The 20,027-nt window shown below is 46.9% G+C and overlaps 1 protein-coding gene across 8 annotated transcripts in view; it reads left to right on the forward strand.

Annotated features, from left to right (window-relative positions):
- The window catches only part of LOC140192344 (voltage-gated inwardly rectifying potassium channel KCNH6-like), a 65,022-nt gene that overhangs the window by 22,911 nt on the left and 22,084 nt on the right, over nt 1–20,027 (forward strand). For 5 of the 8 annotated variants that reach the window (XM_072249982.1, XM_072249981.1, XM_072249987.1 and 2 more), the window contains exons 5-6: nt 2,512–2,726; nt 19,375–19,800. In XM_072249982.1, coding sequence (XP_072106083.1) covers nt 2,512–2,726; nt 19,375–19,800 — 641 coding nt within the window. Of the gene's footprint in view, nt 1–2,511; nt 2,727–9,041; nt 9,548–19,374; nt 19,801–20,027 lie in introns of those variants that run through there. The other 3 variants (XM_072249986.1, XM_072249985.1, XM_072249988.1) reach the window with 3 other exon arrangements.

Raw genomic sequence — 20,027 nt, forward strand, 5'->3', positions numbered from 1 at the left:
CCCAGCAAGTGTGGGGTGATGCATTTTGGGAAGTCTGATGGGGCAGGGCAGCTACAGTAGATGGTGATGAATGTCGATGTATGGAGAGAGCTTGGGTTTCCAGTCCATTGTTCCCTGAAAGTGACAACACAGGTGGACAAGGTGGTGGAGGTGTATGAAGGAGGTCAGAGCATGGAATATAAGAGTCAAAATGTTACATTGCAACTTTACAAAACATGGGTTAGGCTGCACTTGGTGGTTTGTGCTCAGTTCTGATCACCACTGCACAGGAAGTGTGTGATAGCAATAGAGAAAGTGCAGAGGAGATTCAGCAGGATGTGAGGGTTTGAGAGGTTGGGTGAGGGTGGAGAATTCGAGGAGGATGGATATCCTTGGACAAGCCTCTCTTTGCATGGGGGTTGGTGTATGGGTGTGATGATTGAGGAGGGAGGGGTGAGAGACTGGGTGAGGGCTTGAAGTAGGAGTGAGGGGCTGGGTAGAGGCGGGGTGTTTTAGGGGACACGGACTCTTTCAGATGTGCTTCTGGTTGAGGAAGGAGGGATGAGGGGCTGGGTAGGGATGTGAGGTACTGGGTGAGGGATGAGGTTGTGAGAGGCTGGATGAGAGATTGAGGGTGAGGATGTGGGGGTGTGAGGGGCGGAGTCTTTGGGGAAGATGGACACCCTCTATTCAGGTCCCTGATGGAGCTTCTGACTGTGCTAGCTGGGGTGCGGCAGGGTTGAGTGAGGAGGTGGAGAGGTCAGAGTAGGACAGATCCTTTCTCTTTGGCAAGGAGCTGAGGGCCCTGATCCAGCTCGAGTGTGGGGGGGGTGGTGTCCAGTGAAATTTCCAACACACTCCCTGTGGGGGCCTGCAGACACCCACTAATCCCTGGATGCTGAACAACACCATCTCTCCCTCCCCATCTCTCCCTCCAGTGAAAGTTCTGGGAACCTCCACTGGGTTTCCCCCTCAATAACATCATGGTGAGGGATCGGATGATGATGGAGAGACCCTGGCATCTGTACCAGCACAGGGAGTGCTGGAGGGGCGTAGGGGGAAGTGAAGTAGGAAGGGAGGGGGAGGGAAGGAGAGTGGAGGGGACAGAAGGAGAGCTGGAGGGGCAGGGTGGAAGGGAGTGACAGACGGAGGTGGGAGAGATGGAAGAAGAGAGGAGGGAAGGGAGGGGGAGGAGGAGAGGAGGAGAAGGGGAGGAATGGAAGGTGAGAGTGAGAGCTGGGGGGAGAGTTCTGATGGGGAGGCCTTCCAGGAGTATAACAGGAAATTATGCTGCAGCTTTATAAAACTCCAGTTAGACCTCATCTAGAGTGTTACATTCAGTTCTGGTCGTCCCATTACAGGAAGGATGTGGAGACTGTGGAGAAGAGTTTCAGAATGCTGTCTGGATTAGAGGGCATAAGCTGTAAGGAGGGGTTGGACAAACTTGAGTTGTTTGCTCTGGAGCTGTGGAGGTTGAGGGGAGACCTGATGGAGGTTTATAAGATTATAAGCGGCATGGATAGAGCGGACAGTATCTTTTTCCCAGGATTGAAATGTCTGATATCAGAGGGCATGTATTTCAGGTGGTGAGGGGAGTATAAGGGAGATGTATGGGGCAAGTTTCTTTGCACAGAGAGGTGGGGGCCACTGGGGTGGTGGTGGAAACAAATACAAACATTTCAGAGAGACTTAAGCAGACACATAAATGTGCAGGAAAGGGAGGGATATGATTAATGTGCTAGGAAGAGGGATTGGATTAATCATGTCATTGGTTTAAATAGTTTGGAACAACATCGTAGGTTGAAGGTCGTGGCCTGTGTCTGATGTTCCAGAAGTAGTCCATGTGGCCTTCTATAAGACTTGACAAGGTCCCACGTGGGATACTGGTGCAAGGGTTCGGGCCCATGGGATAAGGGAAATTGGTTTCGGATTTGATGGTGGTCAGCGATGTTTGTGATCGGAAGTCTGCGACCAGTGGTTTTCCACAGGGATTGGTGCTGGCACCCTATAAGGAGTAATTTCTGCACCAGTGATCTGGACACAACATAGGTTGTAGGTGACATGGACTTCAGTGATGATGTTGACAGTGAGGAGGGAGTCTTGGTCTATAGAACGATTCTGATCAGCTGGTCAGGTGGGGTTAAATGTTCATTAACAGTGAACAGTCAGCAATAGCAGCATCCGCCTCATAACGTCCACCGGTGGGTTCAACTGGTGTTGCTATCTGAAATAGAAATAAACATTTTGTAAATGCTCCACAATTCTGTGAGTACCTGTCTGGAGAACCATAATATCGTGGAGCTCCCCCTCAATCTCCCCAGCCTATCCCACCATTCAGTCCAATCAGGGCTGGGCTACCCCAGGCTCTCGCCCCTCAGCCTCTCAGCTCATTGGGTACTAACCCCATAGATCTACCCCATGCCCCTCTGGGGCAGAAAATTCCAGAGGCCCTCCCCATTCTGGGAGAAGCTGTATACACCTTCTAAATGATCCCTCGTCTGAGACTCTCATCTTGTGCTGTGGTGACTGCAGAGACGGTGAAGGGTGTGCTAAGAGCCCGGCTTTCCAGCTCCACTTCGGACACTGACCTGATGAAGCCCCGCACAGTCAGGAAGATCTCACAGATCACCCTCAACTTTAAGGACCTGGAAGGGGATCAGATCACCCTACCAGCCACCAGTGACAAGGACATCATTGCCCCCAAGGTCTGGGAGAGGAGTCACAACGTCACCGACAAGGTCACCCAGGTGAGTCCAACACGGGACGGAGGGTCCCAGGTGAGTCCGACATGGGACGGAGAGTCCCAGGTGAGTCCGACACGGGACGGAGGGTCCCAGGTGAGTCCGACACGGGACGGAGGGTCCCAGGTGAGTCCGACACGGGACGGAGGGTCCCAGGTGAGTCTGACACAGGACAAAGGGTCACCACGAGAATCTGACCTCTGTCTCTGTGGCTGCCAGGCACAGATTCCTGCTGAGTCAGACTGTGCCTGGAATAGGTAACAACAGTGTGTATGTACATGGCCACAGTGGGCAGGTTGAACAGGTGAAGTCACAAGGTGCTGTACATGAGGCTACTAAACAAGGCAGGAGCCCACGGTATTAGAGGCAGGGTGCTCGTATGAATAGAAGATTGGCTGACGAGCAGAAGGCAGAGAGTGGGGATAGAGGGGGCCTTTTCTGTTGATGACTAGTGGAGTTCCACAAAGATAAATATGGGATACAACTTTTCACTTTATACATTAATATTCTGGATGATGGAATTGATGACTTTGTGGCCAAGTTTGCAGATGATTCAAAGATAAATGGAGAAACGGATTGTGTTTAAAAAAAAGCAGGGAGTGTGCAGAAAGTCTTTGAGTTGGTGGAACAATGGACAAAGAAGAGGCAGATGAAATGGTACGGAGAATAAAGGTGTAAATTATTTCTCTAATGGGGAAAGATTCAGAGATCAGAGATGCAAAGAGACTTGGGAATCCTAGTTTATCATGCAGGTTCAGTCAGTTGTAAAAGGGGGAAATGTAATGTTAGTATTCTTTTCAAAAGGACTAGAATATAAAAGCAAGGATGTAGCGCTGAAGCTTTACAGCCTTCTTGTTATGCAAATACATTCACACTTGGAGTATTGTGAGCAGTTTTGGGCCCCATATCTAAGGGAGGTTGTGCTGCCATTGGAGAGGCTGCAGAGGAGTTTGACGAGAATGATTCCAGGGACAAAAGGGATAATGTACAAAGCGCATTTAATGTCTCTGGGCCTGTATTTGATGGAGGTGAGAAAGATGAGGAATGATCTCATTGAAAGCTACCAAGTACTGAAAGGAATGGATAGAGTAGACATGGAGAGGATGTTTTCAGTAGTGGGAGAGTCCAGTGTTCAAGGGCACAGCCTCAGATTAAAGAGATGTCCCTTTAAAACTGAGATGAAGAGGATGGGGGAGTCAGACAATTGGAAGTGGGGGAAGTGGTCTATGTGGATGCAATCAAGGTTGGTCTGTGGGTGACAGGGTCAGACTATGGAGAGATGGTAGAGTTGTAGACAATTGGGGGAGATGGTGGGAAGATATGGAGATGCCGGGGGAGACACAGAGAGACCAGTAGGGATGTAATAACTGAGTATGTGGAAAGAAAATGGATTAAGAGAGTGGATATTTGGACTGGAGGTTGGTGTGTAACCAATCTCCTGGAGTGCTTGGAGAAAGGCACTGGAAGAGAGGGCGGGGAACCAGATGTGGGGTCTCTGGATCTTCAGGGTGATTTTGCTAAGGTCCCCGCACTCAGTGGGATGAGCATACTTGTCAGTGCTGATGCCCTGTGGCTGGAGACTGGTCACCAGGCAGAGTCAGAGGTGTCGTGGCTCTGGTAGTCATCAAGGTACAGAGGGCAGTGAGCCCTGCTGATGGCTGAGGTTAGAGTAGGTGGTACATCGTAGTAGCAGGGCCGAAAGGTCTGCATCTGCATTTTCCCCTCCTCCCCACTGCCACCCCACACACCCCCACCATCCCTCACAGTGGCCGCAGTGGATACCACCTACAAACCACGATGCAGTTTCTTCCCCAGGTCCACCCCCTTCCCCCTCCAGGACAGGGAGTGGATGTCGCTACCTTCAAGTTTCTCTCCAGGTCACAGCCCTACCTACCAGGGACTTTTCTCTCCACTGTCACTGTCCTGAGAACCCCTCCCCCTCCGTGGGACCCCCTTTCCCAAACCCAATCCACCTTCTCCCAGGCATTGAGGGATTGGGTGGGAATGCCTGCCTCAAGGTGGGACAGTGAGGGGGAGGGGTTTGTTGAATGCCGGCCCCGTCTGAGATGTGCAGTCACTGCTGTCTTCCCCAGTGAGGGGGGCATTGAGGGGGTGGTGGTGAATGCCTGCTCAGGTGGGATATGAGCAGACACTGCTGTCTGAGCTGTTGTCAGGTTGGGAGCGGCCACTGGGAGCCTAGGATTACTGGAGCCTGTGCTAAATCCCAAGAGACGGAAGATTAAGAGTTGCTGGGGATAAAGCTGAGGATGCTTTGGCAGTGATTAGATTGGGAGCAGGAGCTGTCGCTGAAATGTGGGCAATGCCCCAGGGGAGGGGAGGGCAACAGAGTAATGTTCAGGCAGCCAATGAACTCCAACAATTCCAACGCCCTGTCTAAAGGAGCCACACTGTCTGTCTCTCCTGGGACTGCTTGTTGGATAACTGTTCTCTCATAAATGTATAACAAAGAATTGGGACCATGCCTACTGTAATGTCTGTTTACACTAATCCCATTTGCTTGCATTAGATTCATCTCCATCTACACCTTTCCCGTCCAAGTACCTGTCCAACACTCTCCAACAGCTCATGCCAGACACCCACCGACGCTCTATGTGAAAAATGTGTCCCTCAGGTCTAAAAGTAGACAATGCAAATAAAAGAGGGGAGAGATTGAAATGAGACCCCTTCTTTCCATAGAGGCTATTGAGAATCTGGAATGAGCTGCCAGAAGAAGTGGTTAAGTTAGGTGTAATTGCGACACTCAAGGGGGATTTGGATAGGTGCTTGGAGAGTTATGGGTTGAACGTGGGCAACTAGCATGGAAGATGCTGTGGTTGCCTTGGAATAGTTGGGCCAAAGGATTTAAATCTGGCTGTATCACTCTATTTCCTTTGCGTATCCCCTCTTACCTTAAACCTGTGTCCTCACAGAGCCCTTTGGTCCACAATATTATGCCGACTTTTTAACACACTCTAAGATCATTCTAACTTCCCTTACTACTGAGCCTGTCTAACAGTTTCTTAAATATTCCTAATGTATCTTTCTCTACCATTACCCTGGCAGCTTATTCAATACACCCACCACTCTGTATACAAAATCTACCTCTGACACCCCCCCGCCACTCTCCTCTAATAACTTTAAGATTATGCTCCCTTGTATTAGTGATTTGGCTTTGGGAAAAAGTGCCTGGCTGTCTACTATCCATTGTCTATTGTCTAGATTCCTCTGTTCTGGGAAAAAGAATGACTATCTACCCTATCTGTGCCCCTTATAATTTTATAAACCTCTATAAGTCTGCCCCTGAGCCTCCTGCATAACAGTGAGAACAAACCCAGCCTGTCCATTCCAGGCAACATCTCCAGGAATCTCTTCTACACTCTCTCTATTGCTCCCACGCCCTTCCTGCGGTGTGGTGACCAGAACTGTACACAATTCTCCAAGTGTGGTCTGACCAGTGCTTTGCAAATTGGGTCCTGTTGTTAACACAGAATGTGGATGATATTGTGAACTCACTGACAAAGGATTTAGTGTGGAACCAACACGGTTACTACATTTCCGAGGCATTCAGACAGGCAGGTAAGGAGGCAGGGCATGGGAGGATATGGACGTAATGAACGCAAATGGGATTAGTGTAGGTGAGTAAATAGAATGACCTATTTCCACGCAGTACAACTCTGACTTGGCTGCAGTGGAAAAGGTGCAAAGGGGATTCACCAGGATGTTACTGGGACTGGAGAAGCTGATGAGGATGGACAGGAGAGGCCAAGGTTGTTTTCTGTGGAACGCTGTGCATGAGACGTTGAAGATCATGAGGGGATGAGATAGAAGCACTAGACCAAGACCTCGTGGGAAGCAAGGGAAGAAATTGCCGGGATCCTGGCAGAGATTTTTGTGTTTTCCTTAGTCACAAGCAAGGTACCTACCATAAGCCGGGGGGATGGCTACAGTAGTGCCTTTATTTAATCAGGGCTGCGAGGACAAGCCAGGTAACTACAGGCTGGTGAGCCTTACCTCACAGGTGGGGAAGGCTGCTGGAGGGATTCCGAGGGACAGGAGCCTCCCGCATTTGGAAAGGCAAGGACTGATTGGGTATCGTCAACATGGCTTTGTGTGTGTGAAATCGTGACAGATGAATTTGATTGAGCTTGTGAAGAGATGACCAAGAGGACTGATGAGGGCAGATGTTGTCCGCATGGACTTTAGCAAGGTCTTTGCTGAGGTCCCAGATCCAGGGTGAGCTGGCTGATTGGTAACAAAACTGGCTTAGTGAAAGGAGGCATCAGGGGCAGTGAAGGATTGTTCAGACAGAGGCCTATGACCAGAAGCCTTGGGGATCGGGCTGGGTTGGTGTTGTTGTTTGCATATATATGAGTGATGTGTTGAAAGACATGATTAGTAAGGGTCCGGATAGCCTTCGGATTGGTGGTGTGATGGACAATGAAGAAGGTTGTCTAAAGTTATAACAAGATCTCGATCAACTGAAGAAGTGGAGAAAGGAATAGCAGATAAAGTTTAACTCAGACAGGTGTGAAGTGATATTGGGGCTCTTTGTTGTACAGCAGCTACTCAGTGAATGGCAGGGCCTTGGAAGTGTTGTAGAACAGAGAGAGCTAAGAATGCAGGTACTGTACATGATTCCCTGGAAGTGGTGACACAGTGGACAGGGTGCTGAAGTGATGCTGCACTTGACTTCATTAGATGGGACACTGACTACAGGAGTTGAAATGTCATCTTAGAACTGTACAGGGCATTGGTGAGGTCACACAAAGTATTGTGTGCAGCTCCAGTCGCCTGGCTATAGGAAGGATATTTTTAAACTGGAAAGGGTGCAGAAGAGATTCACAGAAATGGTGATGGGACTGAAGGGCTTGAGTTATCAGTGGAGACTGGACAGGCTGGGACTGTTTTCCCTTGAGCGAAGGAGGCCTTGTAGAGATTTACAAAAACATGAGAGAGGTAGATAAAGTGGATGGTCGCAGTATTTTTTTAAAGAATCAGAATCAGGTTTAATATCACTGTGAAATTTGTTTTGTGGCAGCAGTACATTACTTAACAATAAAATAACTACATTAAAAAAAATATAAAATGAATTAAATAAGTAATAAAAAAGAGAGGGAAATGAGTCGGGGAGTCTACAGCTAGAGTGTGTAAGTTGAAGGTGAGAAGGACCTGAGGGCAAGGTGGGTATATTGAACAAGCTGCCTGAGTTTTGTGTGTGTTGCTTGGATTTCCAGCAGCTGCAGATTTTCTCTTGTTTGTGCCAGAGGAAATGGTTGATTAGGTACATTAGCAACACATGAGTCACTTGCTCAAGTACGCAGATAGGGGAGGTTTAGAACAGGGGTCCCCAACATTTTTTATGCCACGGACCAACACCATTAGACAAGGAGCCCATGGATCCCAGGCTGGGAACCCCTGGCTTCGATGGAAATGGGCCAAACACTGGCAAGCAGCTCCGTGGCTGGCATGGATGAGTAGGGCCGAGGGGTCTGTTTCTGTGCTGTATAACTAACTGTGAAGGACCCATTTCCCTCAGCAAATAGGACGGGGTAGTGATCAGTAGAGGGATTGGAGGGGACGAGGGAAAAGTTTCCGCAAGGAGAGGTACGGTCTGCACAAGGGAGGGGCAGAGATCCCATTACGTTACTCCTGGCGTGGGGAGCCTGTGAGCAGCCCTGACCCACAGGGATATGGATCCCGGGTGGAGAGGTGGGTCAGGTTGTGTGGAAATGTGGGAGAGGCAGAGAGCCCCTGAATCTGGGGGTGCTGTGAGCCGCTGTCACTCACAGGGAAACTGATCACAGTTAGGTAGATGGGGTTCTGTTGTGTGGCCCTTTTATACCTGGTCCAGAAAGGATGGGCCAAATAATCTCCCCCTTTACATTGAATTTTCAATGACTCAATGAACCCAGCTCCCAGGGACCCTAAACTTCACTTGTTCCCATATGCCGACAGTCCTGATTTCCCTTGCTGCCTGGTCTCAACCTTGGGAATCTCCTCCCTCACTCTCCTACACACTTCCCTTCCATTTGAAGGCCTGCTCAGGGAGCTGACCCATCTACTACCTCCTACGCAGCTCAACTATACTGGGAGTGGGAGGTTTAGTATGATGAAGGCCCAGCTTGTACAGATGACTGCCTGTGCTGGGTCAGGGATTAACAGACTCTCAGTCTCTCTGTTCATGCGGCAGATGTGTCAGATGCTGCAGGGTTAATGGGATATGTGCTGATCCCTGCTGTTCCCCCCCCCCCCCCCCGCCGCTGCTGCGCTCTCCCTTCCTCCCTCTCTCCCAGCTGCTCTTCCAGGCTTCCTCCTGTCCTGGCCCCAGCCGGGGTTTGTGGATCAGCTGTGTGTCCCGGAATATGGCTCAGAGACCGGAGTAATGAGCTCATCCGAAACAAGGCAGAGGAGCGGCATTCCCAATCCAACACAGGTCCTGTGTTCAGACAGGGATTGAGGGATCCAGGAGTTCATACCGCGATTCAGAGATTCTGGAAATTCAGGAATTCCAGGAATTCAGAGTGGGACGGAGAGATTCCAGAGGCTGGGCTGGATTTCAGGGACTCTGGGAATTTGCATTGAGATTGAAGGATTCTGAGATTTCAGACGGAGAGGTTCTGGGAATCAGCAAACCCTTGTACTTCCCCTTCCCTGGAGATAATTGTAGAACAGCTCTAGGATCCTGGTGACCAAACACCTGAGGGAGGAGAGGCATGTCAGTGAAAGGCTGGGATGCTCCAATTGCCGAAGGGCTTAAGGGAGTTGCGGAACATCGGGGTGAGAAGATGAGGAGAGGGGTCCGGATTTCCAGCATCGTAGCTCACGAGGTAAGTGTTACGGCTCTTGCTGGGGAGGGGTCAATTGGGTGACCTGGTGACCTTCACTAGACTGGTAAGTCTTAGCTGGAGTCTGGACTTCTAGCTGCAAGGAACAAGCAGCATTTCAGTTCCACAGACTTCCTGTCAGGCCCACCCTGTGCCAGGTCTATTGACAACACTCCAGCCCCTGCTGCATTGACTGAGTGAGGGGCAGATCCCGATCCTGGGGCTGCCGGGTAAGGGGAGAGGGCTGTGAATATTTTCCTTGTGGGGGGGGGGGGTATGTTGGTGAGGGAGAGTGGTGAAGCCAACTGTGAACAGCCGGTGAAATGGTTGATGTGAGTGGGTCCCCCCCCAAGAGGAAGGGAGTGAGAGCTGCCGAGGGGAGGAGGGGGGGTTGTGTGCTGAGGGGGCATTTGGCAGAGATGTAACAGATAGCCTGCTGTCGAAGCTTTTGATGGATTCAGGCTGGGAACTGGGGATTACCATTACTAGTTATCCCCTTTTGTTCAAGAGCCTGATCGTCGTGGGGTAGTAACTGTTCTTGAACCGGTGGTGAGAGTCCTGAGGCTCTTGTATCTTTTACTTGATGGCAGCGGCAAGAAAAGAGCATGGCCTGGGTTGTGAGGATCTCTGATGATGGATGCTGCTTTCCTACTTCATGTAGATGTGCTCAATGGTTGGGAGGGCTTTATCTGTGATGTATTGGGCTGAATCCACTACTTTTTCTGTTCAAAGGCATTGGTGTTTCCGTACTAGGTCTATGATACAGCCAGTTAATACATTCTCCACTACACACCTACTGTTTGTCAAAGTTTTTGATGTCATGCTGAATCTTCGGGGACTCCTCAGGAAGTAGAGGCCGTGCTTTCTTCGCGATTTCATTTACGTGCTGGGTCCAGGTCAGGTCCTCTGAAATAGTAACACCCAGGAATTTAAAGTTGCTAACCCTCAGCACCTCTGATCCTCCGATGAGTGCTGGTTCTGTCTGATCTTGATCAGGCTTTCTGATGTCAGCACAGGCACAGAGTAATTGCCACTTCCTTATCCCAATTACACGCTCTGTCTGTAGGGAGTCACGTATGCTTTTACTAACCATTCCCATCGTCCGTCAACAGCTCTCACATTTTGCCGTCTTGTGCCTGGCTACTTACTCCATCTGATTCTTTCTCTGTTCTGCTCTGTGTCCGTTCCTCACACCTAATGCTGTTTTCAGAAACTTCATTCTCTTCTGGAATTTAACACTATCTTTAATTTCTCTGCAGAGGCCAGAATAAATCACTGTCAGGATTTGTGCCTGAGAGGAGTGCATATATTTTGAAATGTGTTCATTATGTACTTGTCTACAAACCAGTTCCTCTTCAGCGTTGCACCTTCCAGTCACTCACAGGAAACTCCTCTCCCTTTGTTTAAAATTCAGCATTTGGATTGAAATACACTTTCAAACTCAGTGTAAACTCCACCATATTAACATCACTCTCCACAGAGGTCCTACCAACATTACCCATTAACCCTTTCCCAGTGCCCTGATTACTATCCAAAGTGTTACCTGTAACTCTAAAACTAATTGAAAGAAAAACATGGGCAGCCTGGTGATAAACATGTGTACTTTGGTTTATTTTACTTCTAGTGAGGCATGCGCTTATGATGTGGTGACGTAATGAAGTATGCTGTTCACATACTTTTACATGTAACCCATGTTCAATTATGTCAACAGCAAGGAGTGCTAATCAATAGGTTTCAATAGGTACATTTAATGTTAAAGAAATGTATACAATATACATCCTGAAATTCTTTATCTTCGCAAACAATATATTTACAATATCATTCAAATATTACTGAAGCATCAAGTGCACGACACTTCTCCCTGCTTTGCTATAAACTCCAACTCAATATAGAATGTGACACTATTTTGCTGATCTATCTCAGGCCACAAGACAAAGTTTTAAGCCAATGCTTTCATATTGACCATATCTAGATGACTGGCATGTAGCTCCTCCAACACCTTAGCTTTTAGCATGGATGGTACAGCTCTCAATATCCACATACGGCAACCTTCATCGAAGGTAAATTCATCCTGGCCTGGTAAAATAGGGGAACTGCTGCACATTCCAGGCATTTTGGGTTGCCATGTGGATCATTTGTGCTGCAATAAGGAGACTTTTGATTTGCATGAGGGAGATTATGTCAAGGGGAGTATTCTCTTTTGTAAATTTTTCAGGTATTTCTTTTTGCAAGAGCAAACAGGACAATTCATCAGCATTTCCATGATTAGTTGTCCTCATGAATTCGATCTTGTAATCGTATCCTCCAAGAAACAGAGCCCGTGTCTGCATTCATGCTGCTGTTAGTGGAACACCTTTCTGTGGGTTGAAAATAGACACTACTGACTGATGATCAGTAATGAAGGTAAGTTCTCTCCCACAGAAGTACTAGTTAAAATGTTTTACACCCCAAACCAGACTCAAGGCCTCTCTGTTAATCTGTGGGTAATTTTTCTTTGCAGCAGTAAGGGAATGTGAGGCTTGGCCGGGAGGTTTGCTAATACTATTCAACAGAGATTAAACTAGTTTTGCAGGGGGCTGGGAAATGGAGCCCTCAGTCTGTAAGGGAAGGATCAGACTAGAAGGTAGATGTCAGGGAAAGTATTGAAAGGTAAAATTGAAATAACAGGTATGATTGGTCAGATAGTTTGAAGTGTGTATATTTTAATGTTCGGAGTACTATGGGTAAACGTGATGAACTTAGAGCTTGGATCAGTGCATGGAACACAATGTCATAGCCATTACTGAATCTTGGCTGACAGAGGGGCAGGTATGGGTGATTAATGTACCAGGTTTTCGAAGTTTTAGAGAAGATAGAATAGATGGTGGGGGGGCGGCGGTTAGCAAGGAGTTTAAGGCAGAGGAAGTGTTGGGCCTCCTCATGAGTATTAAGGTGGATAAGTACAGGCAGGGTCCCGGAGGACTGGCGAGCGGCTAATGTTGTACCTATGTTTAGATTATGAAGACATACAGTCCTCTTTTATTGTCATTTAGTAATGCATGCATTAAGAAATGATACATTATTTCCTCCGGTGTGATATCACAAAACACAGGACAGACCAAGACTGAAAAAAACTAACAAAACCACATAATTATAACGTATAGTTACAACAGTGCAACAATATCGTAACTTGATGAAGAAGTCCATGAGCACAGTAAAAGTTCAAAGTCTCTCAAATGTCCCACATCTCACGCAGACAGGAGAAGGAAGAAAAACTCTCCCTGCCATACCCGACCATGGTCTGACTCTGAGTCATCCGAAAACTTCGAGCTCTGATCAGCTCTCCGACACTGAGTACTGAGTGCCATCTCTATCCGAGCGATTCGACCTCCACCTCGGTCGCCAACAGCAGGCAAAGCCGGGGATTTTGAGGCCTACCCTCTGAAAGATACCCAACTGCGCAGTAACGACAGCAGCGAACGAGCATTTCAGAGATTTTTCCAGATGTTCCTCTGTGCTTTCACATCTATCTCCATCAAATCAGAATTGTCCATGGCCCCTATTTAACAGATACGATATTATTTTCACCGGAGGGCTGCGCACGCGCGGCGCGCTGCTTCTCCTCTCCTCTTGTTTAGAAGAGAACAAGAGAAAATCCTGGAAACTATCAACTGGTGAATCTTGCGCCAGTTATAGGGAAATTGCTGGAGAAAATTCTTAAGAATAGGATAGAATTTGGAAACCTGTGGCCTAATTAGGGAGAGCCAGCATGGTGGTGCCTTACCGACTTGATTGAATTTTTTGATATGGTGACGAGAAAGATTGATGAGAATAGGGTAGTGGATATTTCTATATGGATTTTATTAAAGTGTTTGACAAAGTCCTTCATGGGAGGCTAGTCCAGGAGATTAAGATGCAGAGGGTCTGCGGTGAATTGTCTGTTTGGATTTAGAATTTGCTGTGCATAGAAGACAGATGATAGTGCTTGAAAGGACTTAATCGAGCTGGAGGTCTTTAATTAGTAGAGTTGTGTATGTATCTCTGCTGGGACCTCTCCTGTTTTTGATGTATAACAATGACCCAGATGAAAATATGAATGGGTAGGTTAGTAAGTTTAAGGATGATACCAAGATTGGTGGAATTGTGGGTAGAGTAGAAGACTGGCAAAGAACACAGCACGATACAGATCAGTTGCAGATATGGGCAGAGAAATGGTAGATGGAGTTTAATTCAGATAAATGTGAGCTGTTGCATCTCGGTAGGGCAAATGCAAGAGGGAAAGACTCTTAACAGTGTTGCTGAGCAGAGAGATCTTCGGGTCCAAGTTCATAGCTCCTTGAAAGTGGCTACACAGGACAATAGGGTGGTTAAGAAGGCTTATGGAATGATTGCTTTTATTAGTCGAGAAATTGATTTCAAAGGGCAAGAGGTTATGTTGCAACTTTATAAAAATCTGATTCGGACACAACTGGAGTATTGTAGACAGCTCTGGTCACCCCACTATAGGAAGGATGTTGAGGTTTTGGAGAGGGTGCAGAAGAGGTTTGCCAGGATGCTGCCTGGTGTAGAGGGCATGTGCTATCATGAGAGGCTGGATAAACTTAAATTGTTTTCTTTGGAGCGCTGGAAACTGAGGGGAGATCTAATAGAGGTTTATAAGATTGAGAGGCATAGATAGAGTGGACAGAGAGTATCTGTTTCCCAGTGTTGAAATGTCGTAATACCAGAGGGCATGTATTGATGGTGAGAGGAGGTAGGTTCAAAGCAGATGTGAAGGGCTCAGAGAGCGCTGGAGGCCTGGAATGCACTGCTTGATGGTGGTAGTGGCAAATACCTTAGAGGCTTTTAAGAGGCATTTAGATAGGCAAGGAAGGTGGAGGGATATGGACGTGGTGTAGGTAGGAGTTGTTAGTGTTTGGGTATTTCTGATTTTCTTTCCAGCTGGTTTGGCACAGCATTGTGAGCTGAGTGGCCAGTTCCTGCGCTGTACTGTTCTATGTTCTATGGAACATGATGCAAAAGCTATGGGACATTCAGTTCCATCACTAATATAAATGACCTGATTGCACCTATTCCATAAGGTGAGACATCACAGGCAAGCTTCACTGGATGATGTGGATCACAATGTGTGAATACAGGGTCTGATGTCACCACTTCCTTTACTTTTTGGAAAGCCACCTCACACTGCTTTGTCTGTTGCCATTTCATCCCTTTCTGAGGTTAGTAGTTCAAGGGGTGGAGCACAGTAACCAAGTTTGGCAGGAGCCTGTTTCAGTAATTGACAAATCCTAAAAAGGAACACAACCGTGACACACATCCTGTGGCCCTGGGGCATCCATCATTGCTTGAATTTTCTCAGCACACTTTTGTAAGCCTTGTGTGTCAATGGTGTGACCACTGTAAGTGATGCTTGGTTTAAGGAATGCTTGCTTGTTGAGTCATGTTCTGAGCCCATAATCTTCTAATCTCTTTAACACAATCTTGAGATTTTGGAATTGTTCCTTGTCATCCTTAATGGTAACAATGATGTTATCCAGGTAACACTGAACTAAACAATCTCACGGTGCACCATTAAGCTCATCAATGAACTGACAAAGCTCAGACAATCTCTTCAATTAGACTGCCTTTTGATTCTGCTTATAAAAGCTAAAGCATTCTGTAATCAACAATGGCGTCAGTTCTAAATGTTCCTGCATTACTTTCATGATATCAGCAAAGCTCATTTTAGCTGGTTTGGTTGAAACAGTTGAACTTCAATGCCTTTCCACCTAATGCTATGTAAAATTGGCACTCGCTTTTCATTGGCTATTTCATTTGCTTCAAAACACTGCTCAATTCACTCAGTATACATTAGCCAGTTTTTTTTTTTGTGCAGTTGAATACATCTATCCTTCTGATGTAGCCAGCTAATTCTGCTTTTATTTATTTATTATTATTATCACCTGGTACTCATTGTTTATGAACCCATGAATTTCATCTGTTTTCTGCCTTTTTAAAAAACTTAACTATCTTGCTGCGCTTCCAAAGAGAAAGAAAAACATGTTGCATTTTAAGAAACTTAAATGTTTCTTTTCTGAGTCATCTCGGGTTCATTTTAAAACTTTCTTGTTGCCACTGTTACGTTTTGTAACTCTAAAACTAATCAAAAGAAATACATGGAGAGCCCAAGGATAAATGTGTGTACTTCATTTTTTACTTTTACTGGGGCATGCACTTATGACATGGTGGCATAACGTAGTATGCCATTCACATACTTTAACATATAACCCGTAATGAATTAGATTCGATTATGAGAACACTCAGTCCTCTTTTATTGTCATTTAGAAATGCATACATGCATTGAGAAATGATACAATGTTTCTCCGGAGTGATATCACAGAAAACAGGACAAACCAAAGACTAACACTGACAGAACCACATAATTATAGCATATAATTACAGCAGTGCAAAGCAATACCATAATTTGATGAAGAACAAACCATGGGCACGGTAAATAAAGTCTCAAAAGTCCCCGAGTCGATCGACTCCCAAGTCCCCGATAGCAGGCGGCAAAAGGGAGAAACCACTGCCATAAACCTCCAGGCACCGTCAACTCGCCGATGCCTTGGAAGCAGCCGACACTGAGTCCATCCGTCCGAAAGCTTCGAGCTTCTGACCAGCCTCTCCGATACAGCCTCCCGAGCGCCATCCTCTGCCCAGCGCCTTCGACCTCGCCCTGGCTGCTAAAACAAGCAAAGCCGAGGATTTTGGGGCCTTCTACTCCGGAGATTCCGGTTACCACACAGCAGCAGCGGCAGCGAAGCAGGCATTTCAGAAGTTTTCCAGATGTTCCGCTGTGCTCTCACGTCTGTCTCCATCAAATCAGAATTGTGCACGGTCCCCTACTTGACAGATAACAGACATCACCACTGAAGTGGCCGTGCGCACCACTTAGGTAACCAACAAAGAATGCATAACCAAACAATGTACAATATTTAAAAAATATTATTGAAATATTAAATGCACAACTCAAAGTAGCCATATCAAAGTTCAAAGTAAATGTATTATCGAAGTACATTTATATCACCACACACAACACTGAGATTCATTTTCTTGCAGAAGAAACACAATTGAGTCAATGAAAGACCCAACGGGTCAGACAATCAATGTGCAAAAGACAACAAACTGTAAAGACAAAAAGAAATAACACTAATGATACCAGCAATAAATAAGCCATGAATATAGAGAACATGAGATGAAAAATCCTTGTAAGTGAGTCCATAGGTTGTGGGAGTAGTTCAGTAATGGGGCAAGTGAAGTTATCCCTTCTGGTTCAAGAACCTGATGATTGAGGGGTAATAACTGTTCCTAAACCTGGGGGTGCAGGTCCTGAGGCTCCTGTAACCTCTTCCTTATGGCAGCAGTGAGAAGTGAGCTTGATGATGGATGCTGCGTTCCTGCTACAGCACTCCAGGTAGATGACTCAGTGGTGGTGAGGGCTTTACCCGTGATGGACTGGGCCGTATCTACTACTACTTGTAGGCTTTTTTGCATTAGTTTTTCCATTTCTCCATATTAGGCTGTGATTCAACCAGTCAATATACTCTCCACCACACATCCACAGAAGTTTGTCCAAATTTTAGATGACATTCCAAATCTGACTGCTATGCTTTCTTCATAATGGCACTTACGTGCTGGACAGATCATCTGAAATGATAACTCTGAGGAATTTTAAAGTTGCTGACATTCTCCACCTTTGATTCCCCAATGAGAACTGGCTCATGGTCCTCTGGTTTCCTCCTCCTGGTTAATAATCAGCTCATTGGTCTTATGACATTGAGTGAGAGGTTTGTTGTGGCACCACTAACCAGATTTTCAATCTCCCTCCTCTTTGCTGATTCGTCTCCAACTTTGATTCGGCCAATGACAGAGGTATGCAAACTTAAAAATGGCATTGGAGCTGTGCTTAGCCACACAGTTACACAAGTGTAATGTGAGTAAAGCAGGGGTGAGTAGAGCATGAGTACACAGCTTTGTGGTGCACCCTACTGATCGTGATTGTGGAGGAGATGTTGTTGCCAATCTGAACTGACTGGGGTCTGCAAGTGAGGAAGTTGGGGATTCAGTTGTATAAGGAGGTAGTGATGTATCAATGTAGAACATTATCTTTTATCTTATTACGCAAACTTTCAGCACTTGGTGCATAGACATTTACTTCGCTACACTGTACTCTACCGAAGTCCCTGGTTTTACTGTGCCCAATATTACAACCATTGGTGATCTACAACTAACTCCTCTATTTTTTTTTGCTGTTATCGACACTGGTTCTGTTCAACCCTGTGCTCTGAAAAGCCAAGATCTTCCTTTCCACTGCACTGGTCTCCCTGTGAAAAGCACCACACCTTTTCCTTGCTGCCTGTTCTTCATAAATGGTCTGTATCTGGGAATGACCCTGTGAAGTTTGCCCTGCTGGGTATATCCTGTGTAATTGGTCCTGGCATCACCAAGAACTCCAGTGATCCCGTGGCACTGCTCCCAGCCGTACTCCATTGGTGTGATCCCACTATCCCTGTATCTCTGCTATTGGCACCAATCTTGAGGTCACAGCCATTCGGTTACCTAAGTGATTTGCCCAGTAAGGACTGAGTTAACAGCTGGATAGCTCAGTCTTCATTGGGAAAATCAACTTCCTCTCAGATTCCCTCTAAGCCTCTTACCCTAAACGATACCCTAACTCCTCTGCCAGAGAGAAAGGTTTCCTATTCTTTACCTGTCCACGCCTCTCATAATTCTGTCCACATCAGCTCCCTCCATTCCAAGGAATCCTCTTCATTCTCTTCTCAAAGTTGAAACGTTTCCATCCTAGACAGGACCCTGGTGAATCCCCTATGCACCGTCTCCAGTGCAGTCACTTCCTTTCTATGGTCAGATGAGCAGACCCATACAGAGTGTTCCAGCTGTGAACTAACTGGTGGTTTATAAAGGTGCACGTTCACCTTCCTGCTCCTACACTCTGCCCCTTATTCACAGTCCGACCCTTGGGAATGCTGCCCATACACTTATCAGGATTTGATTCCTTACTACCTACCAATTTTCATATCATCTGCATACTTGCCCTTTTGCCAGCTTGCCTCGATGCCTTGGGCCCGAACCTATGGACCAAACTCCCATGTAAGACTTTGTCGAAGGCCTCACTGAAGTCCATCAAGGGCTCACAGGGGCATAGAAGATGGAGACACTGTCTCATGGTTCCAGCGGTCCAGGTTCAATTCTGACCTTGGAATCTGCTTGTGAATCAACCTATGAAAAACACTTAAGGAACTTGGCATGTAAGGCATCATCTATGGAGGGAAATAGACAGTCATCGTTTTAGTACAAGACTCTTCATGTCATTGGCTGATTGGTTGGGTTGGAGTGAGAGGTTGTGATTGGTTGGTTGGATTAAAGTGGAGGTTTGTTGGGGAAGAGAGATTGTGATTGGTTGGGTCGGTTTGATTGGATTGGAGTGAGGGGTTGTGATTGGCTGATTGGGTTAGGTTGATGTGAGGGGTTGTGATTGGCCGGTTGGGTTGGTGTGAGGGGTGTGATCAGCTGTTTGGGTTGGGTTGGTGTGAGGGGTGTGATTAGCTGGTTGGGTTGGATTGGTGTGCGGGATCATGGTTGGCTGGTTGTGTTGCTGTGAGGAGTTTTGATTGTGATTGGCCAGATGGGTTTGGAATGTTGTAGTTGCTCTGGGGTAGGTGATGTTTTGGGGTTGAGAAGGTTATGGGTGTTGATTTACAAGGAACATCCAAGTTCTGGTTATTGCCATGCAGTGCAGGGAATGAAAAGAGTAGCTCTGGCATGTTGATTAAATCCCATGTCTTCCCCAGGTCCTGTCTCTCGGAGCTGATGTTCTTCCTGAGTATAAACTCCAGGCTCCGCGGATTCACAAGTGGACCATTCTCCATTACAGTCCCTTCAAAGCAGTGTGGGATTGGCTGATACTCCTGCTGGTGATCTACACTGCCATCTTCACGCCCTACTCTGCCGCCTTCTTGCTGAATGATCAGGAGGAGGTGAGGCGGAGGGACTGTGGTTACTCCTGCAACCCTCTCAGTGTGGTGGACCTGATGGTGGACATCATGTTCATGATCGACATTTTCATCAACTTCCGCACCACCTATGTCAACAGCAATGATGAGGTGGTCAGTAACCCGGTCAGAATTGCCATCCACTACTTCAAGGGCTGGTTCCTCATTGACATGGTGGCTGCCATCCCCTTCGATCTGCTCATCTTCCGCTCTGGTTCTGAGGAGGTGAGCTATGTTCCTAGTATCTGACACCTTCCCATAGCAATGATCCAACCAACACACGGACGGACCTACCAAGCCCACACCCTAGTCAGTGTTCGATGATCAGTGTCCTGACACCCACCCCTCCACCCTCATCACTTACACTCAGTCCCAAGTCTACCCCCACCCTGGTCAGTATCAGACCAAATTTGATAGTCAGTGTCTGGTGGTGAGCTGCTGATGGACGGTTA

Source organism: Mobula birostris, unplaced genomic scaffold, assembly GCF_030028105.1.
Source record: "Mobula birostris isolate sMobBir1 unplaced genomic scaffold, sMobBir1.hap1 scaffold_1166, whole genome shotgun sequence".
Classification (NCBI taxonomy): domain Eukaryota; kingdom Metazoa; phylum Chordata; class Chondrichthyes; order Myliobatiformes; family Myliobatidae; genus Mobula; species Mobula birostris.